Here is a 27,991-nt window from a genome sequence, read left to right as displayed (position 1 = left end):
AAAAGGTTTTTCCTCCCTACACCCACCAACAGCCCCACTCTGTCACACAACCACACGTTCACAGCTCTGCTTCACACACACTGGCAGAGTTCCTGATACAAATGACATTTCCCACCAACAAACCATTCTGGATACTACGCCTCGCTTGCCAGTGTTTTGAGCAGCTCTTGGTCTCATTACAGTGAAGCTGTTACGAAAGTGTTTATGATCTGGAATGTCAACTGAGAAGTCAAGGTCAGCCTCTGAAGCCAGTAGAGGCTGGTAGCCACCAGACACAGACATTTTGCAGAGCTTTATCCAGTCTCCCCTCACTGTGACAGTTGGAAATACACTACGTAGCATGACTGAAACAAGTCGTCCCCCAAGGCTTTCAGTCCCCAGCTCTGAGTTTGCCTGGATGCACTATGGGACAGAGTGCATGGAGTGAGGAATAATGGAAACCTCCAAAAAGGGTGCAGAAATTAAAAGCAACCCAACTTCATGAATCTCAAGAAAAGACTGGAGTTTAAGTTGGCCATCCCTCCTCCAACTGAGGAGCAGTTCACAGAAGAAATGCTATCATGGATGCTCAGGCTCCCGCCTGCCAGACAAGGGGCTGAGGTTCAGGACCTAACTCTGGCAGGACTTCTCTTATCAGTCAGTGCCTGCCCACCAAAGCTGGGCTGATAAAAAGCTAACCTTCTTCCAGGTGTTGCCTTCCTTACCTACCATCTACTCCCACCCGCCCAACCCAGCGCTGGTTTAAGAACACTAAACCACTGGATTTTACCACACCTTTGGTTAGACCACAGGCAACAACACAGTTCCCAGCAGGAGGAGCGTGTGAAGTGTTAGCAAATGTTTGCTGGACCTCGCACTCATAACCACTGTCATGCATCACTGCCCAGCTCCTGATTTTCAGTGATACTACAGGTGAAAGGCCTGTAGCAATATGCACCTCTTGGTTACACAGGAAAAAGGGTCAATAAATGCATCTCCTCTTCCAAATCCCCCGTCCCACCAAGGGAACAGGGTCAGAAAAGAGGCATGACGGAAAAAACGAGTTCGTTCTGGATAGAAGTCCGTCCGGTTCTATGGCGAGAAGTGCATCACCTAGCGTGCCGTCTCTTACATGCTTTGCACATGATAAAATACGGCTTGCTGCTAAAAGTTTCCTGCCCTTGATGGTCTGCACACCCCCTCAGCTCCTAAGGAAAGCCGCGGGGTAGGAAGCATGACACGGACAAATAGTGTGTGCCCAGCACCCTGGGGCCCAGATCACGCCGGGGGCTCCTGGGCGTTCCCAGAGCACAAGCAGCACTAAAGAGTTGCTATGGGTGTTATGGCATGAAAAGTGAAGAACACAGTCAGTGTCCTCCGAAAATACATCAAAAGGCATAGGTTTTAAAAGGGTTTTGATATTCTCGTGTAAATCTGTTTTATGAATGCAGGCGTTCGAAAACTCTACAGCAATATCAAATCAAAGATATAAATACCTACTGCCTTGAAAAACGTGTTCTGTTATAGCTCTCACCGTGTCACATTTAAGACCAATGGCAGGTTTTTTCTAGACTTGCTACTCATAAAGTCTGCTCCATGTTTTCGAAGAGCCCTAGTAAATCGAACACTTGGAACTTTTGCTAAAGTGTAGGTAGTATCACAGGGAGAACCTATGCAAAACCTATACTGAGCTCCACAGCGTCACTTTTGTAGTCAGTTTTGCTCTAACGAATGTGATCCGTCACCTCACCGAAGTCTAAGGAAGTAGTCACATAAGAAGCACAAGTGCTTAAACCAGCAAAAAAGAATGAGCACTGTTGCAAAACAAGAGCTCTTGGCTGAACCTCGTTTTGGCCAGATGCAGATCTTGGATATGCAGTTCTTTAGAGGAACACGGAAAGGAGGAAGCATTCAGCTTCTCAATCATCTTCTTGCCTTCCTAACTTTCACCCCAGGATAATGCAGCTCAGCAATTTCTTGCTATTTTGCCTCTCCCTCAAGACACAGCTCCCATCAGTTCCAATCCTGCACTGTGATCTGTGCATGCTCCCAGCCGGGAGAACCCCAGAAAGTGATGCCCACAGCATCCGCTTGTGCAGTCCAAGGTGCTGCTGGGCTGTGCTCATCAGCAGAGCACAAATGTCTCTGGCAGGACATCAGCTTTATCACAGGGCCACAGACTCAGATGAGCAAGAGACAAACACCCAGAAGATGAACAAAGGGCAACAGGCCACTTGTGATGTGCTGAAGCAGCCTAGGTCTTTTGCAATGAGCAGCACTTCAGGCTTCAAAGAAAGATGCAAGGAGCTCCAAAGCAAACAATTACAGAGTAATTTGCCTTAGAAAGACATTTCTTTTGAATTTTCACAGGCTGTATGGGTGGCTTATGACCCTAAACGTCTTCCTGCTTTTGTATTTCTTTTAGATTCTATTTTGTGCTTTCTGTATCTATATACGTATCTATATTCCCTATCTCTGTAACTATGCTCTATCTCCCTACCTGTTATAAGCCACACATGTCCAGAAATCCCTCTTTCTGTCCATCCAGCCACCCCTAGACACCTTTCTTGTCTATGAGCCTACCACTTGAACCATCCACCCAGTACCAGACAGGTAATTTCTCGACATCTCTGCCCTCCCACTTCAAGGTAAAAATATCTATTTCCTTACGGTTCATTCTCCGATTTCTCTTCAATAGTCTTAACATTTTGGCAAGAAGAGCCAAAGACTGACACCATGTTGGGTTACATCAATTTTCTAACATTCATTTTGAAAACTGCTCTCCTGCTAGCTGAGATTGTAAAGCTTTCAAGGTATGATAGTACTATACTAAAAACAGCATCACCTTCCCTTTTAGCAACAAAATAAACCAGTATATCCAATCTTGGGCAAAATGGAGAAAATCCAACGATGAAATCTGCACAGGTTAGACACAAGGATGGAAGTAAACACATACGTGAAACCTACATCCTTAAATTTTAAAATCCTTTTTTTCCAATTCCCACAATTCATCTGGGACACAACATTGTGATTTTCTTACCGTTTGGGTAATCTGCTTCCAAGCACTGGGGTCAGTCCCAACTAACTAGGTGAGCAAAGCATTCATCAAATTCTAGCTGTGCCTTAACTCTCACCCTATGCCTGCTAAATAAATGCAGATGATGCTGCACTCCTTGAACAAACCACCTTTGCTTTTCATTTAAACACTTGGCCTTGCTGCACAATTACAGTTCCAGAAACGGTAGAAAACACAATCATTTGTAGGAATCAAAAGCAAAAAAAAAAAAAAAATCAGGCTAGTTTGAACTGTCATAAAAACCCTATCCAGCCAAACATGCCGGGCACTTTTATGAAAAACAAGCAACAAAGCCCAAAAGCAGAGGCAGGCATTTCACTTTTTGGTTCCATGTTGGTACTCAGGACGCAAGTTTGGGGTGGAGGCACCTGTCCCTTCCTGCACAAGAGGGATGGATGCTTCATCTGTCAGCTCCAAGTGAAGGCTACTAGTTTATACAGGCCATACACCTGACTTGCAATAGAGCTGTATGAACTCACACTTAAAAAGAGTCTGTCTGAGCAAACGACTGTGCAGCTGATAGAACTCCTCCCTGAAGGGCATCACGCTGCACTAAGCACACTCGCACACTTCACACCACCTATCAGCGTTGTAAAATTGCTTACCTGCGACAATAGGATATGACTGAGGCCCAGGAACGCTCGCTCCCAAATCTGCAGAAGTAGGGCTGGTTATATTTGCCTTCATATCATCTAATCCACCAGCTAATGATGCCATGGCTGAGTATTCAGTTGCCTAGAAAAGGAAACAACAGGCATTTTAGCAATAACAAATTTGCTATTCAAGAGCTTTTGCCCGTATGAGAAAAAGTAGATGCAATGTAGTACTCAAAAATCCTTTGCTCAGTCAGCTTTAAAGGTGACACACATTTACACAGGGCTGTTAAACATTCAAAATGCTCAATAAGTGGGTCTGTGGTTAACACCAATGTTCTCAGAGAACACCAAAATGGGCTTTCTTTATAAAACCAAAGCCAAACTCATGAACAAGTAACAAGGCTTTCCTTAAAGAGGAAGTTTTGTCGTGTAACTGGGCGCTGTAACTGCTGAGTGCACGTTACTTGCTTGTTAGAGAAAAAATGTTCATGCCGGTTAACCTGAAACCTCCCGATTTCAGGGGTGGCACCTGAACAGACATGCACTAATGAGCAGTTGGAAACAGGGTGTCCCATTTCCCCCCTTTTTTTGGGAATGCTGCATTTCCTCATCATTTCACAAGAAACAAAGTTCACATAAATGAGTGTTTGCTTGCTTATGGATGGATTTTTAGCCAACTGTTTCTATGTCCAAATTACTTAAAACTAAAATCACCTGACTGGTTTAAGGATGCTCTCCCATCTCACATGGGAATGTTCTAATCTCATTAGCTGAAGCTACAGTAAGTGAGCACAGGTCCTCAGAAATCAGACTAGTTTTGTCCTATAACCCTGTAAAAGTCCAGGTAGATCTGGCAGTCTACAGCAGGTGAGGCCAATCCATACATTCAAAAAGACTCCCGTATACATGGCACAAAGCTCATCTTCATTTGCCTTTTTCCATGATTTCTTATTGTCAGGATCGTTCACACAAAACTGGGAAGCTTCTTCCTTTCAAAGTTCTCCCTTCCCTGTTGCTGTGTGCGCTTTACGTTTTAATCCCTTATTTGTGAGATTGTAGTCCTGCCTGTAACAACTGGAGGATGACGACTTCGAGTGAAGAACAGTAACAGGAACAGACAAACTGAAGAACAAGCGCTCCCAGGCTGATGCCCATTGCATTTCTGCAAAGTCAATTCAGAAGCTGTGCAGACTGAAGCAATGTAGGGGAACCCCAGACTCCCTGATTTTTTTTGAGTGACCAAATAAAAAACGTAACTTGTTGGGTATTTAAAGAAAGAAAAGCTGGTCTGAGTGAACACATCTTTCTCGCTCTTCCCAGCACACGATCTGGTATTTGCCACAAGCTCAGCACTTCAGGTCAGACATATCAGTTCGTGTCTCTGTTGCTCAGTTCTCACTCCATCAGAAGTTAATTTACGTGGATAACCCTGTATTAGCAGGCCTGTGTTCGTACACATACTTCTTCTGAAGATGCAACCTGCGAGAGGCATGAGTACACCCTGTGACCTCGAAGGATCCCCCATACAAACCTCTTGCAGATGAACACATCAAATAGATTTTGCCACAGACCAGTTGCTGGCCATGCTGTCCCTTCACCCGGCCCACAGGTCAGCACTACAGGGTCCTCTCGGTCAAAGGTTTCTCAGCCACAACCCATCTCCCCCATGCTCCTGCCCAACCTTTGCATTAAACTTGACCTATTCCTCAGCCACTCCAGCTTCTTCCCCCTCCGGTGCCGCCCATGCCTCCATGCAGCCCTGGCCTTCGTGCACCCAGCCCCTTTCCTACCAGCGCTGCCTCAAAGACACGCATGCCTCTGCTTCAGCCCCACTGCTGCACCTTGGAAAGGACAGCCCTTGGAGCATCCCTCCGCTGTGGAGGATGCCAGCAATGGTCCCAGCCTTCCTCCTTCCCACAAGTGCAACCAAAGCTCCTTCTTCTCATTCTGCGGCCTACCAAGGTGCGTTTTTCAGCCTTCCCACACCACTCCATGCTGCACCTTCCCCCTGTGCTGGGTATACACACATGCAGTGGCACCACTGGGGGTTTTTTCACTCCCCCAAGCCCTGATCTGAAAGACACTGGAGGAACAGCATGGCTGCAGCCCTGCAGAGACATCCCGGACAGCTGGCGATGCACGAGTGGCATGGGATGGGACTGTAGCACGGCAAAGGAAAACGCTGCCCTTTCGTGCTGCTGTTCAGTATTTCTGATGCCTGGAGAAGAGCACACACCACTCCCTGGGGAAGGATGCCTGATGTCACCTCTGCTGCTGTAAGAAAGCTGTAACCACACCGTATCCAGACTAGAAAACCTCTTTGTATCCTCCCGCAGCACCCCAATCCACCACTCCCCACAGGCAGGGTGCGAATGTGGCTTCCAGCTTACGAAGGGGCAGCTGCTCACTTGTGATTTGGGAGGGAGCATGCAGCTGTGCTGCAGGCTGGGTGACATTTGGGGCTGGTGCAGGGCGTGCACATCTGCACCCACAGTCCAAAATGGCTTTTAGGGCTGCCACTCCTTGCAAAAATCCAGCTGGAACCAGTGCAAGCCCTTGCCTGCAAACCCCAGACATGGGAGTCTGGAGCAGGCTGCAGATGTTAAAACACCACCGCTTGCTTCCCTTCTGGGGTCCGAGGAACTGACCTAGGAGGAAGCAGGACCAGGTCTCACTTCTCAACTGCGACGAGCTGGAAGCACTATGTCAATAAACCATGAGCTTGGCCCTTCAAGCTCAGAGGGACCGACCCATTTCAGTAACAGAAACAAGCAGCTATTAAGGTGTAGCACACCCAACCAGGGGCCAGGATGGTGGTACCCCGTGTTCATCCATGTCACCTCGCTACCAGGAGATGAAGGCACATGCAGCGGTATGGCCCCAAAAAGCAGAACCACTTCTGCAGGCCGTAGGGACTAGAAGTGATACAGCTGCCCAGCACAGTGCGGAGGGAGGGTCCACAGCTGGGCAGCACTGCTGCAGGGCTCCAGAAGACAAGATGCATGGGAAACAGAGATTTAGGCTCCCTTCCCACTTTTTAGTCACAGTAGCCTGCTGCAAACAGGAGCTGCACCTCTCTTCCCAGAGGTTAGAATAGCGGTTTTCAGGGATTTTCCAGCTGCTTCCCTCTTCCCAAGGCAAAACTCTGCCTGCATCCCTCCGCGGAGCCACCAGTGACCAGCCACCAGCAGCCACAGCAACCACGCGCCAACCGCCAACAGTGAGGGGTGGCAGGGAGGTGAGGGCCAGCAGAAGGCACCTTCTGGCCCCCAAAGAGTGGGGAGCCAGGGGTGCAGAGCGGAAGAGTCTCTACCCCCTGAACTGACCAGTGGGCACTGTCTGCAGCCCTCCTCACCCCCGCGTCAGGACTGGGAGACCACAGCACCCCAAGAAGAAGCAGCAACCCTCGCTGGTGCCATGGGTCTGCAGCACCGGGTGTTCCCCTGCTCGCGAGGGGCACAGCGGCATCCCCTCTTCCCGCTCCCCCCAGACAGAGCTCATCCTTCCAGTCACCCCATCCAGAAGAGGGGAAGAAACCCCGGGGGGGAGGCAGCACTCATGGAGCAGCTCCTCACCTCGTGGGCCCATCGAGACCCTCCTGCCGACCCTCCCCAGAAGCCTCTCTAGCCACTCAGCAGGGGCAGCAGAAAGGGGTCTCAGATCTGGCTCCTCCACCGGTGAGCCGGCACTGCCGCCAGCGAGGAGCAGCCCGGGATGGATGGACATGGCCAGAGGTCCCTCCCCGCGCAGCGGGAAGCCTGACCTGCTGCTCAGTAGGTGAAAAAGCAAGAGTCGGGTGTTCAGTACCCTAGAAATTACCTGAAAAATGACTGCCTGCGGTTGTACCACGCACTGTCTCATCAGCATGGAGCACCACTGCCATAGCATGGAGGAGAGAAAACACAAGACACGTGAAACGAGGAATATAAAAAGGAGAGACCGAGAAGGACAAACCAAAAGGAGGGGCAAGCCAGGGTCTTGTGTGTTCCCCCTGCCCCATCCCGCTCGGCTCAGGTGGATGGGACCAGGGGGCCTGGCAGGGGGCTGGGGCTGGGCCTCCCAGCAGGCACAGCACCTGGCGGGGGGTGGTGAGGAGAGGGGTGGTCTCTGCATGCCCATGGGCAGCAGCACACTCCCTCTCACAGGCAGCGGGGTCTGCACGGTCCTTCCCCCACCAGCCTTCGCTGCAGGGAGCAAATGGGAAGGTTTCTGCACTGAGTGAAGTTTCACATCCACCTCTACCACAAAAAACTTTATTTCTAAATATTAACCCCTGGGGCAGGGCAGGTGATGGGCAGACGGAGGGGAAAGGAGTGCAGGAGTGTTTGGGTACCATTTGCAAACAATCTCCATGGTGTGGCAGGAGGCAGGCTCTGCCGTCTCTGGCTGCACTACAGCGAAGCGAGCGGTGAGACAGCCCATCACCGGCTTCACCCTGCGCTTTTCCTAGCAAAGATGCTTGACCATAACCTACCGAAAGGTCAACCCACCCTACATGTACAGCAATTTTCTCCTTGACATTTACCTGGAATTTTATCCCTAAGTGGCAGGCAAGACAGACGCACAGTGGGGAACAAGACCGCTCCCTGAAACAGCCTGGTCCTGGGATGCCAGTGTAGGGGAGCCCTGGGCAGCACCCCAACCCAGCCAGCACGAGGCAAATCCACCCCACTCCTGCTCTGTCCCTTTTACAGAGCACAGACCCTGCACCCCTCTCGAGGGACCACACAAAGCAAAGACAGAAAAGAGTGTCTGCTGCGCTGGGCAAGCGGTCATCAAAGGGAGCCAGCTGGTGCCCACTTGGGAATCACACGTGTTGCTTTTTTTGCATCTGCTCGGTTTGCCAAATCACACCTGCAAAGCACCAGGCAGGCATGAAGTGACACCTCTTGTGCCCTCCTGCTGCTGGCACAGCCAGCCCCAGCCCCGCAGCACTGCTCGGGATGCAGCAGCAGCGGCGGCGGCGCGACAGGGGCTCAAACCATCAGAGCAGTGTCGGGGCTCCGAGATTTGGTCTGCCTCCACACCGACCACGTGTGCTGCCTGCCCTCCCTTCTGACAGACACAGTGCTCAGAGCGCCTTCGCTGCCAGAAACAGCGCTTCTCCTCTTCTAAGCCAGCCGTTAACCTCAAGTCTCCGGAAAGTGCAGTGCCGTCCCCCAGGTCACGACCACCAAGCCCACCGCTCGCCCCTCACGGCAGCAGCGAGCCACACCTCATATGTAATATCTCCAAGTCATTGTGTCGTAATACTTCAAAAATAATAAGTAAAGGCAGAAGAGGTGTGCACCAGGCAGGCTGTCTAGGGAAGCTCCCACCTCAAACTGACAAAGGGACGAAATTTGTAACATTAGCTATGGTTCAAAGAGCTTAATCCAAAGCAGCTCTAATTAATCTCCCCAGGCTTTCAGAAACCCAGCGCCACTTGCAGCTGCATGGGTACCGGTGCTGCTCTGCCTGAAATTTTATGGGAACATAAAATCCATCCTAATGCCCTCCTCCTCAGCCGCCTCAGATCTGGATGGGAAAGGCATCCGAAAACCTATATGTAAAAGCCACACCGCTGCCACCTGCCAGCAACCCCTCCGTTTCCTAATTTACGTGACATCCCCTGCACTGCCCACCACAGCCACTGAAACCAATTGTGCTCTGGAGTAAAAGCTATTTACACAGGTAAGTGGGCCAAACCCCAGTTTCTCTTTGTTATCAGCAACATTGGGCTCTTTGCTGTCTCACAGTGGCATGGAAGTTTGTTTTTGGTGGTGCAATGTTTTTTTCCTGGGCTTAAATGGAGTTATTTCTGAATCTCCCTTTCACAAAACATGTCTGTTGTTTTTTTTTTTAAATTAACAGCTGTGCTTTGTTTTGGCCCAAATCCAATTAGGATTGTGCACAGCTCCAGAGACTCCTCTGAAGATAGCAGGTATCAGATAGGGCACCCTGCCATGAACACATTTACCCTCATGCTTCAGAATAACTGACCTGTTTTTGACCCAGTCTTCAGATTATCTGCATGTGGGAAACAACATGCTACATTTTACATTTCCACAGTGCGATCCGTAAGTGGACGCAGGCATCTCAGATTTTTCCAAAGGGACACCCCCCCCCAAATCCAATCTAAATGCCTCGAATTTACCTGTTGTTTTTCTTTTATACATATAAATAGCTGCATTTCCATTCGCTCTTTGTTTCTCATTTTCATTTTGTTCTAATATCTGCATGTAAATGTCTGAAAATAGCATCTGTAATTGAAGATTATGAAGTATAGCCAGCTCCTGACAGGCTGCTAAGGAAGATGGATTATCCTCATTTTTCTGTAAATTTTGTCAATTTTGGAATTCATAAGCTATCAACACTGATCAAAATGTGACCGCACAGCTGTGTCAAAGCGGACAGCGCGGTGGCGGCGCAGCTCCCGAGGAGGAAGGTTCTCCCCAGCCGCCCGGCCAGGGGCACGCGCTGCGGGAATCCTTCCTGGCTGCTCCACATATCTACATTCCACCCCTCCAAAAATAATATATATATATATATATATATTCAAATAAATAAATTGAAAGTACGCAAATTCTCTGGTGCGCCGATTCACATCGCAAAGCGTAATTTATTGCATGTTCTCCCTTTTTATTTATCCCTAAGTAGTAAACACGATTTCCATTCAGGGGGTTCGTTATGTTCCACTCCTACCAGGCAATCACGGCACACTTGAGGCAATTGTTTAGCCTCTTCCTCTCAATTTTCCCATTACTGGGAGTAAGTACTGTTGGGACTCTTTAATAGCCCGACTGCAGCCCATATCAATAACAGATGAGGTTTAATCGTCCAACACAAAAATTATTTAGGCTCAGTAAGGACATTCAATGTCATTTGCATAATGGCATTTCTATCCTGAGCACCTAACCCATCGCGCATAAACAAGGCCCTGGGACCATAAATAATAATAAATCATGACGTCCACGCTTCTCTTGCTGTAATAGGAGCCTCTCTTTGTAGAAATTATTTCAGCGGGAAATGGGCACTGCAATTTTAAAGACATGTGGCATTGCACAGGACAGTAAATCACACCCGTGTGCACACACACGCACGCTCCAGCGAGGCTGCCTGTGGCAAACAACAAAACCCCATGAAACAGCAGCACAGAAAAAAGCCTGCACTTGCAGCTGCAGTTGTCCTTTTTTTTTAATTAGTAGTAGTAGTAGTAGTAGTATTAGCATTCCTTAGTCAGAGCTAGTACACTGAGAGCAACGGCTGAATAGCCTGCGTGGTATCCGGGGATGTGTACACAGGGACAGTGGCCCCGTAAGTCTGCCCAGTCCCTGGCTGGCCGTCCCTCGTATCCGTCAGTCCCTGCACCCCTCCTGGAAGGTCTGGTGGGAAGGTAGCAGAGACACGCAGACGCTTGCAGTTGTTTTCCAACCAAGCCTCTCCCCAGCCAGTGCAATCCCAGTTGCTCGGCTGAGCCAGGGCAGGCCAGCGGCCTCTCTTCCTCTGGTTTTTAAGCAGAAGCCTCCGTAGAAAATCATGGTAAGGCCATCCCAAGGGAGGTACACATCCTGGGGAGCTGAGGTGGGTTTCCAGATTTCAGCCTCACCAGGCCACCAGCAAGGACCTGGGATGACCAGAAACAGCATGATGGTGGTGAGAGCTGCCCTCTGGTTTTGACAGGATCTGCAAGTTTGTTTCATCATCCACGCATTTATCCTCAACAGCTCCTTCCCCTCTCAGCATCAATATTGTTCTGTTTCCTCCAGGCCACGGAATGAAATGACGACGCACCCCAGCTCCCACCCACCCTGGTCAGCACTGCTGACCCCTGCATGGGCTCTTCCCCCAATGTTTCCATGCCAGAAGCTCCCAGTTCAGTTTACTGAGGAATACAGAAACTGCACGATCCATTTTGCAGCAGCCTCCTCCCACTGCCGGTAGTGCTCACCCCATCCTGACAGCAGCACCACAGCAGGCTACACAGGCGTCTCCTCCCTGAAATGGCATTACCCCCAGCCCCCCCTCCAACCTCTCCTCTCCCAAACCTCCTCCTCCTCCTCCCAGGACAGCCCCCACCTCCTCCTCTCCAGCTTTTCCCACGGATTCGCACAGGGCGTTTCTTCTCTTCCCTCCTTCCCACCCTCTCCTCCCATGGCTCTTCTCACCCCAACGCAAACTGATCGATCACCTTGATGCTCTGTGGGCATCCTTCACCATCCCACCTGCAACGCTAAAAACAAGGGCACCCCAATTAAAACAAAGCATAAGACACCCAATTGAAATACAGCAAAATGAAACAGAGCATCCCACCCTGGTGGAAAAAAGCAGTTTGCTTTTTGTAAACCCAGCACAACCCCTTTGTGCCACTCATTGCCACAAGATATTGCTAAGACCCTCTGCTTCTCAGGAGAGGAACTGGACACTTCCACCCGCAACATTAACAATTTCAGCCACAGGAGGAGGGCAAATGTATGATACTCCATCACAAGTGGCTCCACTGCTTCCACCCAAGCACCTGGCACGGGTAAGCAGGGACAAAAACACAACCAGCAGCCCGGTCAAGTATTTCCCTACAGAGAAATATGAAGCAGAAATATGAAGGCACGCTGGGAATACGCATGAAGTTTACATCAATACTGCCAAACCTTCAATCCATCCTACTGACAGCTCCCACGACTTCAGAAGTCTTGTGCAAATTTGCAAGAACTTTTGTATTTCTGTAACTCTTTCAGACCAACTATCTGAAGGTGTTTCACGAACGCCTTCTAAGAACTGTTTGATAACACTCTCTGTATCATATTATGTATCGTGTACAATAAACTGGTTTTAAAGGAGCACCCCAGGCAGCATTTACGATGGACCAAGCCTCCCGAGTGGCCACCGCCTCTGCAGTTGCTGCAGCTCTGGGTGCCGCAAATCTCTACCCAGGCGAAAGCCAACAGAGCAAGCCAGGGAGTTTTGCTGTGCTTTCTGGCATGTTGCAAAGTTCAAGCTGAATACATCCGTATCAACCCATAAACTCCCAAATTTCAGGGACTTTCAAAGACTGACAGAAACACACGTCCTTCATTTTCCAGAAGACTCGCTTTTCCTGTTGGCATCCCTGGGAGCCTGGTGACCCTACGGGGGTCAGGAGTCTTCTGCCTTCTATCTTGGGGGTGGCAACTTTCCCTACAATGTGATGTGAATTTCCCATCCAATCCCCAACGTGGAAAGGAGCTCAATAAAAAAACCAAAAAACAACAACCAAATCGAACAGCACAACTTTTTCTTTCGTGTCTTCACCTATACCCAAGACTGGAATGGCAAGGACCACAATACTGCAAGCCAGTTTTCATTACGGCATGTTTACGAAAAAAGCCAAAAATACAAGGACAAAAACATTGTTCCTGGAAGATTTACGAAGCACTTTCTAGTAACAAGTCCTCAGGGATGTGGAGCTACAGAGGCAGGAGGAACTGATCTCCATGGGGAACAACCCATGCGCTAACAGAGGGCAATGCAACTCCCCCAGCTTGGATCGCTCGGACAGGGTATTTTGTGCAGCAAACAAGGGTGCCAGGGAGGGCTTTGGAGGATACAGAAGTGTGAGGCAACCCTTCCCCTTCGCACACGCTGCAGGCATGCTTTGTGTGAGTGAAAACCCCAGGCAGGACAAAATGGGAAAATCTGGGGAATTACGTGGTGCTCTCTTTGCTGCGACAATGATTGAGAAGCTGAATGCTTCCTCCTTTCTGTCTTCTTCTGAGGAAGGGAAAAGGCCTCCTCAGCTTCAGAAAAAACACCTAGAAACATCAGAAATTGTCTGAACATAGGTACAGAAAATGAAGCAAAACAGGGGCAGGCTAACCAATGAGTATGGTACCTACAGGGTGCCTACAGGGTGGTGGTTCCACGTAAAGAGACTGTCTAATGACACCCACAGCCTGCTGCTGCTGGAGGCTCTGGACATCCTCCCTATCATGAAAGGCTCCAGCGAGGGACCTTCTACACAGAAAAACCATCAAAGAGCCCGAGTTTCGGTGAAACATTTCAGGTTTTATCAAAAACAGGTTCAGGCAGACACGCTGCTGTCTCAAGAACCATCATTTTGCCGCTCAAACGTCAGCTGAGCTGGAGACACCCCGGCACAGCACATGCAGTAAAACATCACGATGAGTAAAGAGCGTCAGACAACCAGAAGGGAACCCACTGCAGGTATGAGCCGAGCATCTCCCCCCACCCTGACAGCTGCCCCCGTTCTTATGCCAGAAGTGTATTTGGGGTTAAATTTTCAATTTTTTTCTCCACAGCCACAAGAAGCAGAGGGCAACCGTTTGCCTGAGGGGAAACACAGACAGGGGGCTGTGCCTTCAACAAAAACTCCCACTGGTGCGAAGCCTTCCAGCTTGGCAGTGCTTGAAAACCACTCATCAGGCACATAATCCTATGACAATTTCTTGCGTACCTTAATTCTGTCTGTTACTTAATGCCTTTTAGTTATTTAGGCAGGTCCTAATAACCGGTCCAACGCTCTCAGCCAAACGCAGCGTACGATGAGCGCAGTTCTTCTGCCTGGCTCCACTTTGCAGCCCCCATTTCGGAAAGGCACCTGCCGCCTCCAGCACCTCCTTCTCCCCCAGCCTGCCGGGTACGTCTCTGGACGTGACTTGTCTGGACTGACTCATACTTCAGGTCAGCTCTCAGCCCGGAGGAAACTTCTAGAGCACGGAGAATGAGCAGAGGAAACCCCTGCCTCTCCAAGGTTGCCCTTACTCGATTATATTTTCAAGGTGGGAGGAGAAGGGCTGTAACCCCCCCCCCCCACACACACGTTAAGATGCTCTCTTAGTGTAAGAGCTTCCTTCCTTTCAGACTTAATTATTTTTTTTCATTTCAGTGAATTCTGCCGCCACCAGATTTTTAAGCAGCTGCTATTCATATGAGCGGAGAGGAATTATGAAATGAGCCCTTTTTTCTGGCTTATCTCCACAACGGCTTTTTGTCGTCACACAGCCGGTTCTGTAGGTTGTCTCATTCGCTGACCCTCTAAACAAATGACAACCCAAAACTACAGCATTCTTCCGAAAAGCCAGCATCTGCACTGAGCAAGCTGCACAGCTCCTGGCCACTTCATCCCAGATGGGTCTCCGTCTCATCCTGCACGCTGTGTGAAACAGGTCCTGCTTTCCCACTCCAGCCGTGCTTTTTACATTTTCCATTGCAACCACACGGAAGTTTCCCCAGCGTCACAGCAGCTGGAAAGAACAGCTGGTAACTGGACATTAGGGTCATAGGATAATCCAGGCTGTAAGGAAGCTCCAGAGATCCCTCAAAGCAGGGCCAACTACTGGGCCCAGACAGGTCGCTCAGGATTTTATCCAGCTGGGTCTTGAAAACCACCATGGATGGAGACTGCGTAACTTCTGAGGGTAACCTCTGCCCTGCCTGCCTGTCCTTGGGGCAGGGAGAAGGGCTCCCTTGGACCCTGCAGAGCCTCTCCTGCCTCAGCTCATGGCCCCTGTCTCCTCTACTCGCACTGTGTGCGCGTTTGGCTCTTTCTAAGATGCTTCAGCCCATCAAGATCTCCGGGTGTTCACTAGCCGTGTAGGGAACGTACTTTGAGAAACTCATCTTTGTGGATTAAAGTGATGGACAAACGTAGGGAAAGCCTACAGAACGAGTGTCAAACAGCAGTAATTTCTGAACCAAAGGGTGGGCATTGTGTTTGCAACTGTGCAAAGCAAGCCTGAGGGATCCAGGCGTTTACTGGGGAATAAGAAGTCTTGTTCTATTCTTCAAATGCCGGTGCAAGCCCTTCCCCTCAAATACAACAGGAGCATGCCAGGCATTAAACAAACCAACGTGCAAGTGTGTTTACTCACAGATTTGTCCCTCCCTCTCTTGCAGGGCTAACACAGACATAAGGAGGTCATTCAATTTTGCTATGACATGATCTTGGCTGACTAGTACTGTTGCATGTTGCATGACGTTATCTTCTTCCACAGAGAAAACCAGCTTCAGGACAATCCCAAATCTATTTTCCTATGCAAGCGGAGCATCACCTACTGCTGTAATGTGCACGGATGGCTCCCCTACTGTTTCTCAAAGGGACAGAGACTACATGAGCAATTGTAAGTCTACTCATCTTGCTGATATATTACACTTTGATGTTTTATTGAAAATCTAATGGGCAGCCAGTAAATCACTCATCTCCGTCAGCTCTTGGGCAGAATCTGCTGTTTGACTGGCTACCTTCTGTGACTTTTTCTGTAATGACAGACCCTCTATCTGCTGGTGACATGAAACCTTGGAAGGAAGACTCCACTGAAGATAAAGATGAGGGGTATTATTTAAAACTTGCTGATATGTTAGACCTAGTTTATCTCTCTGAACTGAAAAAAATCAGCTATTTCCCGCAAAACACGTGATGAACAATCACTCAAAGCCGGTGCCCAAACTGCAAAGAAATGTGGACACTCTGGAAAGGTAACAAGAGGGGAAAGCTTTTCTTAAATTTCCCACCTCTGTACCACACATGGAAACCACAGCGAGATCACCCACTGCCTTTTGCAGACTCTGTGTTCCACTGTTGTCACTAAGCTGCAGGTGTAAAGCTGGTGTAAAGTGCTAAGGTGAAACCATGACTGGCAAAGCATCCCCTTGTGGTGTTACCCAACAGAAACAGTGCTAAGGCTGCAATTTCCAAACACGGTTTCCCCAGACCCTTGAGTAAAAAGCACACCACACTCCTCTTCGATGGCATTTCGAGTCCCTGAGGAGCTCCCAGCCATGTCTGAACACCAGGAAGCCAGTTCGACATCACAGGCTCTGGACCTCAGCTCCTGCAGGCTCAGTCGTGCATGTACGCCAGAGCCTCAGCCATGTCACTGTACCACATGTCACCGACAGTCCCTCTGCACGAGCCGGTGCACAACCTGGGCAGCCTGCCTGGGGGAAGAAACATCCCCCACTGCATCTGTACAGAGCAAAGAGCAAAGAGACAAGGACAAAGGAGATGTCAGCGCTGCAGACACAGCAAGGCTGGCCTTTCCCTTAACTTCAGAATTTGTATTTTCACATACGGTCATATCTGAGAGCAGTCAGGAGGAAAAAAAGGGGTTGTTAAAAACCAGGAATTCACTGCAACTCCTGAAGCTGTTATCTACCTCTGTATTTTGGGATCTTCAGTCCCTGCTGGGGCAAGGGGAGGAGGCAACAAACTGGACTCCTCCAAGTAGGAGACAGACCGACACGCTGCCCTGCCAGAGCCAGACATGGTCCCCAGTGAAGCCACATGAGCAGGGGGATGAGCCCCAGCAAGCCCTATGCGGCAGACGCAGAGGGAAGCAGCATCAGCGTAAACCCAGGCTGTCACTGGGGCTTCTCCAACAAAGTAACATGCACTGGGAGAGCTCAAACACACCCTGAAATCCCCAGGACCCGTGCGCTGCTGTCCTCCCCCAGCTTGGTTTGGTTGCACCGATTTGGCCACATGTTGCTGGCAGGAGAGGGAAGAAGGAGGCATGGCCCAGTGGCTCTCTTTTTTTTTTTTTTTTCCTTTTGGTCCATTTCTTCAGGTTCTGACTCATTGCAGCTGAGTTGAGACGGAGAGACCCAGAAAGACAAGAAACGGCTTGTGGGTTTCCTTACGTGACAACAAGCACCTCCACGCTTTGCCAGCACAGCAGGGTCAGTGCGGTGAAACCCCAGCGCCAGTCCCAGGGCACTGCCCGCTAGGCACTGCAGACCCATGGAAACGCTCCCTACCACCTTCTGGAAAAGTCTGCAGAAATCCTGACCCCCCAAGATGCCTGTTGCTTCCAAAGCAGGAAAGCCAGTCACCGCCTGCTCCCGCTGGCAGGGACCCACAGGAAGGGACACTGAGCTCAGGTGGGGACACAGGGTATCTTCAGCTCTCTGCCTGGACAGAACAGTGGGCATCCCTTGCGTTATCCCACCTGGGTTTCTTCCCACCTGTTTTGCTTACCCAAAGACCAGACATTTCAGTTCCAGCCCTGCTCAGACAGACACCCCCAGGTATTCACGCAAGCTGCAGGGCACTTTTTAAAAGGATGATGCTGATGCAGAGAGACGTTAGAAGGATACACAGCTCCTGTCATGCTGCTTCCCCACCAAACTCCCTGCTGCCATGGCCCCACTGTCACGCAAAATACCAGGTGTCATACAACACAGTCTGCTGTGACTGTCACCACCCAACACATGTCACAACAAGGCGGCGCACATGGTGAGTTTTGTGCAGTGCTCAGAAGCTCACGCATAAAAAAAACGCCTGTACAGGAGGGCAGAGCGGCAAGGATGCAAACGGGAGGTGTCGGCCCAAGGAACTGTGCTTTCTGCTGCTATTCGTAAAGAAAAAGGCTTTCTACTCATAAAAGTTGATTTGCAGCAGGAAGAAACACCATGGCAGGTTTCTTTTCTCCTTCTTGATTGTAAAACAGCGCAGAAGGTGGTGCATTGTCTCCATCCCATCCTGGCAGTGCAATGGAAGGATGGAGGGATGGGAGAAGAGACTCTGTCCCAAGGAGGCTACAGCCCCTCCATGGCACCGCAGAGAAGTCACTGCATGTGGCTGCTCTACCTTGATCTGCGCTGCTGGTGGAACTGCTTTCCCCTCCCCAGCCATTATTTGTCTTCTCCATCCAGACAGCATGACCCTGGGGGACACTGGTCCTCCCCAGCTAGCCAGTGCCCAAAGCTCTTAGCCCTGTGCTGCCTGCTGGGTCTTCCCAGTACCACTGTAATGCAAGTAAGTGACAGTCGCAGTGGTAGTGAACACAAATAGGAATCCTACACAAAGTTTCGCATACTGAAGGCTCAGCCTCCAGAAGCCAAGGGCAGTTCAGAGCAATGAGCTCCCTGGAACAGCCAGAGGGTCCTGGAAGATGGCAGAGCTCTATCCAACACCTCTGCAGAAAAACCCGTTATTTGACCACCATCTGGTGGGGCTCCCCACGAAACCAGAAGCTGCAGTTGGCAGCATCCTGTTAAAGCAAGCCTTAGCTCAAAGGGCTTTGCACATGGAGCACCGCTTGAACAACCACCTCACGCAGGTGTCGTCTCCGAAGAGCTGCTGCTCCCTCCCAGGGACAAGCTCTGTTGTTATGGCTGAGCACTGCTACTCTCCAGTCCCTCTAAATTTCACCATTGTTGAAAGGTAATACTCGGGAAGAAAAAATATTACCAGCCGGAAAGCTCCTTCTGAGTAGCCTCTGACTGATGCTCTCCCTGTCTCTGCCCATTTTTACCACTAGCAGAGACGGGCAGCACCAGGAGCAAGTACATCTCCGCAGCACATACACATGCCCCCTGGGATGCAAGCACCCCCGTTCCCACCCCCCCCAAGCACGGCTTGTCTTGGAACCGGCAGCAAAATCCCGCTGCCAGGCAATCCCCAGAACCAGCCAGCACCGCATCCCACTGTGTGAGCACGGCAGGGTCACCCACCTCCAGCGCAAGGTACCGCATCCTGCTCCTGCCCCGTCACGGGCCTGAGCACAGCGAGGGCGGACAGGCAGGCGGGTGGCTGAGCCACGGCTGCCCTTGCCCACGCTGCAGCCCCGGGGTGGGGATGCATTCCCTTCAGAATTCCCTTCGGAAAACAGCTTGACCCCCTGCAGCCCCCACACGGGGCGGGGGTCCCAGGCGCCCACGCTCCCAGCTGCTGTCCCTCCGCCACCCTACCCGCTCAGACCCCGCGCCCTTTCCATTCGGTAGGGGTATTGATCTGCTGGCAGCAATGGGCTGGATAATTAGCCAGGAATTAGGGTTTCTATTACAGCCAGGAGGCTGCCCCAGCTGATTTATCACCTGAATAATTTACTGTGATTGAAAGGAAATTAAAATGAACTCCATTTGACAACTGTGCGCTTTTATGGGCTTTAGTGAAGACTCAAAAGCCAAATTAATAGCCTAGTGTTGTTTAATAGTCTACTGAGAGTAAATACGGGAAGGTTTTTCCTCTCCTGATGTGCTCTCTTATGCTGGGGTTTAAAGTTGTTTTTTTTTCCCCTCCCACCGATAAAGCCACAGACTGATCAGAGGAGGTTTCAGCTGGGAGAGGCGCAGCTGTAAAAACCACAGAGCCACCCCGGCTCCTCACCTGCCTGTTTCTGCAGGTGGAGGGGCTCACGGCACAGGCAAAACGGGAGCAAGCCAGCAGCCCCATTCAGCTGCCCACCCTGGCCAGTTTCCACCGGCATGGGATGAGGGACCAGCTGCTGGTGGGAGTGGGATACGTGAGACGGCACCGGGGTAACACAGCTGCCCACAAACTCATCCCGCACCATGGACCCCCGTGCACGGCGGCACAGGGTGCCCACAGCAGGGACATGCCTTCCCACCCAGCTCTGCCAGACTCCTGCACACGAGGAGCAGACCTGTCTGCAGAGCTGGCAGATCGATGCTGATTTCTGCTTTTCCTTTTCCTTTGTCTGTCCGTCTGTTTGTTTTTTTTTTTTTCCCCCTCAATTTTAGCATTTGCATCCATTTGCCAAGCTGTGCAGTTTTTTGTTTTCCTTTTTAAGTTGCTCTTCATTTACCGCACCCTGTCACACAAGCCTTTGCGTAAGAGCTTGCGTTTACATGCTCACATCACTTCTTCAGGTAGCAGATCAAGAAAAGATTTGACTCTGGATGTTCACATACAGCCATGAGATAGTTCCAGCATTGCCACTGTTACTGGTGACTTGTTACTGGTACTGCACAACTAGGGAAGCCACAAGCAAATAAATACTAGCTCTGCATTTCTCGTCACAAGGATCAAGAGTATACAGCAGCCTCTGTCCACCCAAAGGCAGTGCCCCTCCAGAAAAAAAAAAAAACCCACACACTATTCACGCTCCAGGGAGCAGGATGAGCACACACTCCTGCAGTTCATTCCTTCCCTCTGCCTCTCCAACAACTGCCCTCGGAGAGTGAGCGAGTCACACTTTAAAACACACAAATGGGTCACACTTTCTGGCTTGAAGTAGGACTTGCCTTGTTACTTCTGAAGATTAAACTCCAATATTGTAAGGAGGGGTGTTCTCAGGAGGCTGCATTCCTGCAAACACACCATCCAACACAGCTCCTCACAGTGGAAAAAAAGAGATTCCTCTTTCAAAGCTGCAGCACACTTGGATAGAAAGTAAAGCTTGAGGATTTTCTGAAGGACTTCACGCCCCCCCTCTTGGTCAGTTTAGAGAACTCCTTCATCACAACTCTTCAAAATAGAGGGCAATCGGGTTTCAACTTCATGCAATTTTTTGCCACCAATTCACTAATAATTTTTTTCATGTTCATTAGTTATCCACATTTCATCTGCCTACGCTTATCTCCAGACTCAGACTTCGCTGCGCTGCACATCATGAATACATACACTAGTATAAGTTTGCCAGGTTACTGTTTTCTACCTAAGCCCAGAATAACTACATTGTACCCAGAAATTAATCCGAGAACTGATACTCAGTTCAGCTCTAGCTAAAAGCAATGGGAAAGCATCAGTAACGGCCTGGGAATTATCTGCTATTAACAGCAAGCAATTCTCTTCCAAGTTGGTGACCTGCAAAGTGTTGAATCTGGTCACATCATGTTATGCCTCATTATGGCCTTGATCTAAAGTCTATTGAAGTCAATGGAAATATTCCTCTTGGCTTCAATGAGTATTCGATTGGACCCAAGTGTGAAGCTGAAAATACAAGAGAATCCATTTCTGTTGTGGACAGAAATAGAGCACAGATAATTCTCTTCTTTATTCGGAGGAAATTAATGCACTGCTGCTCCTATCAAGCTGATCCTGCTGTATATCCGTCACCCCCCGGTTTTCCCCTGTGCAAGCATTAATCCTGCTCTCACAGTCAGCAAAAGCACGTCAGCCTGCAAACCCCGGTGTTTCCTGCACCCGTCCAGCCTCCCATGCCTGAAGCCCTCCAGCTCATGGCTGTTTCCCAGGTCTTGATCTCCAAGAACATCTCCCGTCCATGCTTTGACTGGTAAACGCATGGTTCACACGACCGATCCCGCAGGTTCGGCCAGCCCGGGATGGCTGCCTCACAGAGCTGGGGAGAGCTCCTCCATCCCTCTGGCTGGAACGGTGGGAAACCAGCAGAGGACAGTCAGCCTCACGGCCACGTAGAGGGGCTTGCCGAGCACAGCCAGCACCTCCAGTTCCTCCAGCTAGATGCTTCTACTGGACTTTCAGGGGGGACCTTACTGCTCTCCACAACTACCTGAAAGGAGGCTGTAGCAAGGTGTGGTAGGTCTCTTCTCCCAGGACAAGAAGAAACGGCCTCAAATTGCACCAGGGGAGGTTTAGATTGGGTATTAGGAAAAATGTCTTCACCAAAAGAGTGGTCAGGCATTGGAACAGGCTGCCCAGGGAAATGGTGGAGTCATTGTCCCTGGCGATGTTCAAAAAACACGTAGACACAGCGCTTAGGGACACGGCTTAGTGATGGACTTGGCAGTCCTGGGTTAACGGTTGGATCTGATGAACTTAAACATCTTTTCCGACCTCAATGATTCCATGATTCTATTCTACGACCAGGCACCAGAAAATCCCACCATTCGGCACAGCAGCTCTGTGCACGGGAAGGGCATGGGATGAGTGCCAGTTCTGGATAACATCTGAGTTGCCAGTGCAGTGATCACGATAGGTGGGGTTTTGCCCCTGGCAGGGGCCAGGCTGCAGCATGTTGATCTGCCACGGCCGTAGCCGTACAGCACAACCCCATCGCAGGCAGGGAAAAGCCGCTCCTTGTGTCAGTAGTGGCTTTGTTCCGACGGAAGCCTGGATGTCAGCTGTGGAAGCAACACCCACAGCCTTCCCCGTGGGCACAGGGAACCGCACTGCAGAGCTAACGCACGGAGGAGCACCAGATCCACGCACCAGGATGCACGGAGAGAAGGGAACTGCTACCCATCCAGGAGGCAGATGCTGTGGCGGCTTTCCTTCTCTGAGACCTGAGGATTATGTGACATTTCAAGCTGTGAGCTTTGTCCCGGCCGATGAAAGAGCTGCATGGTGCTGGCGACCAGCAGCCATAAGCAGAACGGCTGCACAATGGCAGCACTGCAAACATGCCGCTATCTGCATTTCCAAATCCATGCCCACGAATACATGAAACCAGTTTTCCGCGAACATTAGCAGGCAGTGCGATTCGATCACAGGCTGTTTGCAAACAATGAGCACAAAAGGGCATGAACGTCAGGGAAAAGGCATTCATTTCGTACAAGAATTCATTTTTGCAGCAGGGCTCTGTCAAGGGGAAGCAGGCCAGGGCGCTTCTAAAGTGCTGACTATATGCCTTGGTTACTCCCCCGTAACGTAAAGACATGAGAGGACTCGACTCCGTTTGCACAGCAAGGCTCAGCTTCGGGCTTCCCAGCTCCCAGCTGCTCAACCTCACCTGCCATCCAACGTTTCTCATGCTCTGCACGTGCAGGTATCACATACCCACGCTGCAGAGTACACACCTATGCATGCACAGCTGCACCACTGGACATTCGGCTGCAAAATGAGGCACGTAATAGGAGATGCCTTATTTCTGTCCCCCAATACACGCAGGATGACGCAGTCTTTAATAATACGAGGTGGAATCCCTGCCTCACCCTGTGCATGCAGTGGGCACTGTTTTTGAACAAAGGACTGCCTGATACTTTATTTTCCTGTCATTGTCCAGTGGTTGCCTTCTCTTTCAGCGTCGTATAAGCCCTTCCCCAAAGACAAGTATTCATTCCCTGTGGGTCTCTCTATAGAAGGCACAGCTTACAGCAGCTGTGAAAACTCAGGTGATGCTTGTCAAGAACACAACATGTTTCGAGCTGAGAAATAACTCTCCATTTTAAACAGGTGAGCTGAGGGAAACATTGAAGATGGAAAAGTAAAGGAAAGAGATTGGAAGAACTTAAAAGTAAAGGGTTTGGCAGTGATGAGCAAGCACCCCCACACATCCCATCAAAACATATACCTGCAGGAGGGGCAATGCACGCTTTTCAACAGGCAAGCCCAAGTTTTGTCCAGAAAATTTATTACGAGGACTTTGGGCGGCAGAGGCCAGCCTTCAGCGGGGACAGAGCATGCTGAGGTTGCAAAATCTTTGCTGTGCAGACCTGTCCCCCCATGTCACAGCTCACCACGGCCAAGGGACTGTTCTCAGTGCACAAGCAAGGAGGAAGACTTAGACAGGCACCACAAAACGGGGAGAAAAAGGAGACAAATTGCTAGCGCATAGCAATTCTTCTGGTAAAATATCCAGAGCCTTGCTTAGGTGAGCAGCACAGGGACACCAACAAGTTTCTGTGCCCAGGTAAGACTAGGGATATTCATCTGGCTGCTACTGGCCCAAGATTCTAGTAAAACAGATAAGCAGTGGGTCAGCAGCTCCTACCAGACTTCTCCCCACACGTTGTCTCTATAGGGAGAAGCACCTTTTCCGTATTTTCCTCTACAGAAAGAACTCGGGACTCCATACATCCACAGCTGACTGAGTTCCTCAATCACTGCATCTGGGTTCTGCAGCACTCTGGACAACCAGATGCCAGAGGCAGGTCTTGGTTGACTGTGACAATCTATTGCGGACACAACTCTGGTCTTACAAGTCACATCCTCAGTATTTTGTCCTCATTGATTTGTTTGGCCTTACGAATTGATCCAGATAGCTTCTCCAGTTTGGTTAAGTATCATGACAGCCTTGCTTGAGTCACCAAAAGAGGTAAGACAAGACTGCTTCGATAAGGGGTGTAGCTCATACCATACCACATCCCTGTGAACCAGAGCTAATCATACAGACCATGACACTCACGTTGAAGGTCACACTCTACATGACACCAAAAAGCAGAAGCCGACCCCAAATTGCCACGAGCCTTTAACCATAGCCCAGCCTTCCAAAAGCAAACAATGCTCTGACCCATATGAAAGCCAATAGCTACAAAATCCATTTGTAATCAAACTTAAAAATGCCTAAGCGAGGCAGTTCTGCTAAGCACCTTTTTTACGTCATAGTATCACATTTCTTAGCGTCTATTTGACTTCCCAGAGCATGCAGAGAGAGTAGCCTGTTAACCAAATCAATAGCACCGTATCTCCGATCTCAATAAACTGACTGCACAGCCAGCCTAGACACAGCTGCTTACGTGGACCCAAGGAGATCCTTGCGCCACCAACAGCCAGATATCCCGTATTTGACCATCAGGACAATACTTCAGCAAACATCCTTCTGCAATTCTCTCATTCTCCTAATTAAACCGGTAAAAATTCATCTCTGGATAAGCGTTCACTTGCTCCTGCACTCCCTCCCTTGAGCTACAGTTCTGCATGACTCAGAGACTTCGGAACACAGAAACGAATAAACCATCCTCTTTCCTCACTGCTCTCTTTATTAAGCTTTTTTTTTTTTTTTTTTTTTTTGGCATGGAAAAGTTTCCCAGGGACAGATCTAACACCGCACAACTTCTAAGTGACCGACACTGAAAAGGCTTGCTGTAGGAGTGGGACACAGTGCTTGTCCTCTCCCAGCGTCACCCCTGTTCAGATGGGACAGCCACCATCTAGTGGTACGTGAAGGCCATTTCACCTTGCAGAGACACTTGGGCACTCCTAAGGAGCGTTTCAAAAAACCAAATTGACCTCAGCACCTTCTCCATCTTTTTCCCGCTGGAGTTCCAATCCGCAGAGCTTCTCAGCAAACACAAACCAAGGGAAACCACGAAATCAGCAGAAGCTGGTGAAAAGCAAATGGCTCTACGAATTAAATACCAAATGACAGACTTTCAGCACATGTAACTAATTTTTTTTTTCCCAAGAATTTTACACCGATACCTATTACTTAACTGGAGCCACGACGGTAGTAGGCTACCGTAAGATAATCTCCAGTGGCTTTCAAATGTATAGATTTCCCCAAGAGAAATCCAGTGTTTGTGTGCAGTCTGAGAAGTCCACCCACCTTGACAAAAAGCAGGTCTGATATGAAGAACACTGAAGATTAATGGCCAAATACATCCAAGCTAGACCAGTATCAGTGCTGAAAGTGATATCTTCATTTCTACCTCCCTCTCAGCAGCTAAATTAAAGGCTGCTGCCCAAGGAGAAGAACACAGAGAGACCCAGTTCACGAGTTTTAGCGTGTGCTTCTCTACTGTGCCTACAAAAATGGAACTTTCCCAAAAAATTAGTACCAAGTCCTTCTCAAACACGCTGCTAATCTGTAGGTGCAACTAATTTACTTTCAGATACTAATTGGGTGTTTCTTTCAGCAAATGGCCAATTACATGCCTAATAAGCCATTCCTGGATACAAAATCCAATTTGTGTGCGCCATCAGGCTAACTATGAACCAAAATTAGGCACCGGGTTTTGCAGGTCTTCTTGTTACATAGCCTGCTTTTGATCTAACAAAAGCATCAAAAGCTGTGATGTTCAAGGACTCATTTGATGCAACTGGTTCAGACCAGGTGTAATTTCGTAAGCAAACACTTGCTAATGTTTACACAACAAGTGTTTTTTCTTCATTTTTTAATACTCGGTCTTTTATGGCTAACATGCACTTTGGCTGAGATCAGCTTACATGACAGCTGTTTCTCCATCTTTTTCTACTGAGACTCTGAGAAGCATTTGGTGATGTCCACCAAACAGATCACTGCCAGCAGAAAGCATTATCAGGAAAACACCGAACATTTGCAATAGTACCTGCTCTGGTTTGATGGGCTCAGTTGTTGTGAAAATGTCAGAATAATGTTGCCTCTCGAAGACTCGATCCAACACTTCTAGCTGTTGCTGGGTGAAAAGGTCTCCTCGCATCTGTTTCCGAAGAAAATCTCTGCCTGGGAGAGAATGGCCATTTGGTACCGGAGATTCCTGAATACCTTAAAGAGGAGAGAGAAGATGGAGAATAAGTAGTCATTGCAATCATGACACCTACAGAGGAGTGCTCATTTTAGCCCTTGATTATATGTGGATACCAGTATCATGACACCACGAAGACTCTTTGAGAGGAGGTTACAAGCAAGATAAATATTCCCAGAAGACGCACCGACTGGTCTTCCATTACATTACCATTGCATTCCATTCCTTTCCATTCCAGCCAACCCTCAATCCAATTCACAATCAATGATCCCACACATAATTTAAAGGCAGGACAAAGGATAATGGCCACATCTTTGGTCACACCTCTTTTACTGCACCACCTGAAAACCTGTCTGGATGCAGGAGGACATGGGAGGATTAAGTACACCGCCTGATGCTACAGTCACAATCAACTTGGGTTACCTCCGGTAGATCTGCTTTGCCCAGTCACCGCCCATATGCAAGGTCCTGCAAGTCCTTCTCAGCTCCATCCTGTGCCGAGCTTCAAGCTATGGCACGTCCCATCTTGAGAAGCAGAGGCTCTCCACCCAGCACCAGGTCCCCCTGGCAGCAGCTGGCCAGGCAACCTCCAAAACACAGACATTTCCTGCACTGTGTCGAGATGGGATGTCGCTGAGGTTCAGCAACCACTGCAACACCCTCAGCAAGGCCTGAACTGATGTGTCGTCCTTGCACTGCCATTTCACTTTGTATTTCTTAAGCTTATTGACACAATGAAAGCCTGGGCTCCGAGGCACATTTTTCTCTCTCCCCGCTTTGGAAGAGATTTTTAGCAGAAGTCATAAGTGACTGCCCATGGCTGAAAAGCCCTGAGACAAGTTTGAAAAATGTTTAGATTGGCAGTTCAAAAAGACTCTTGCAATACAGGGGCTTGTTTCAATTTGCTTTCTGCAGATTCACAGTGGTTTTCTACTTTTCCTTCACCTGTCAGTGCCAGAAATGTATCTTTTATGCACTGAAAGCTGAGGTCTGCAGTATTCCCAGGACTCCAGGAGGTGGAACTCCAAGAACAACAGTAAATATCAGATTTCTCCAGATGGCAACACTGCACTAGACAGAGGGAGGAAATGTTTTAAAAATAGAAACTTGCTGCCAAGATAGTTTTGAGGAGCAGAATTCAAATGCATCCTTAACAACAAGATCTTCATGCCTATTGCAGTGGCCTACTGTCCAAGTAGCCTGCAGAGGAATAACATCACTCAGATCTTCTCTGGTAGATTCTGCGTCAAGTTTTTTTGGTGGCAAGTACAGAGGCAATCTGTGCAAAGACACCCTGCTGCTGTACACACCAGTTTTGTCCATGGACATGCGCTGGCCATCGGTAACACGGGCGATGCACTGTAGACAAGATTTTTCACAAGGGACTACTGATTTGAGATCATCTTCAGTGCAGCTGGATTTAGTGGAAAATGCCATGTATCCAGGAAACCAGGCTGTTTTAAGAGAGATCTCCCAAACTGGGGGACCGATGCACAAGAATACTTTTTCAGCCTAGGTCACTCTCTGCAACAAAGCA

General features: G+C 49.4%; 1 protein-coding gene across 7 annotated transcripts in view; it reads right to left on the bottom strand.

The window, feature by feature from the left end:
* PAX5 (paired box 5) overlaps positions 1–27,991 on the bottom strand; it is a 132,249-nt gene that overhangs the window by 56,532 nt on the left and 47,726 nt on the right. For 6 of the 7 annotated variants that reach the window (XM_037373764.1, XM_037373766.1, XM_037373768.1 and 3 more), the window contains 2 exons: positions 26,299–26,474; positions 3,661–3,790 (listed from right to left, as the gene is read on the bottom strand). In XM_037373764.1, coding sequence (XP_037229661.1) covers positions 3,661–3,790; positions 26,299–26,474 — 306 coding nt within the window. Of the gene's footprint in view, positions 1–3,660; positions 3,791–7,470; positions 7,528–26,298; positions 26,475–27,991 lie in introns of all 7 variants that reach the window. The other variant, XM_037373763.1, reaches the window with a different exon arrangement.

This window comes from Falco rusticolus, chromosome Z, assembly GCF_015220075.1.
Source record: "Falco rusticolus isolate bFalRus1 chromosome Z, bFalRus1.pri, whole genome shotgun sequence".
In the NCBI taxonomy this organism is placed as follows: Eukaryota; Metazoa; Chordata; class Aves; order Falconiformes; family Falconidae; genus Falco; species Falco rusticolus.
This window is presented reverse-complemented; position numbering and strand designations above follow the sequence as displayed.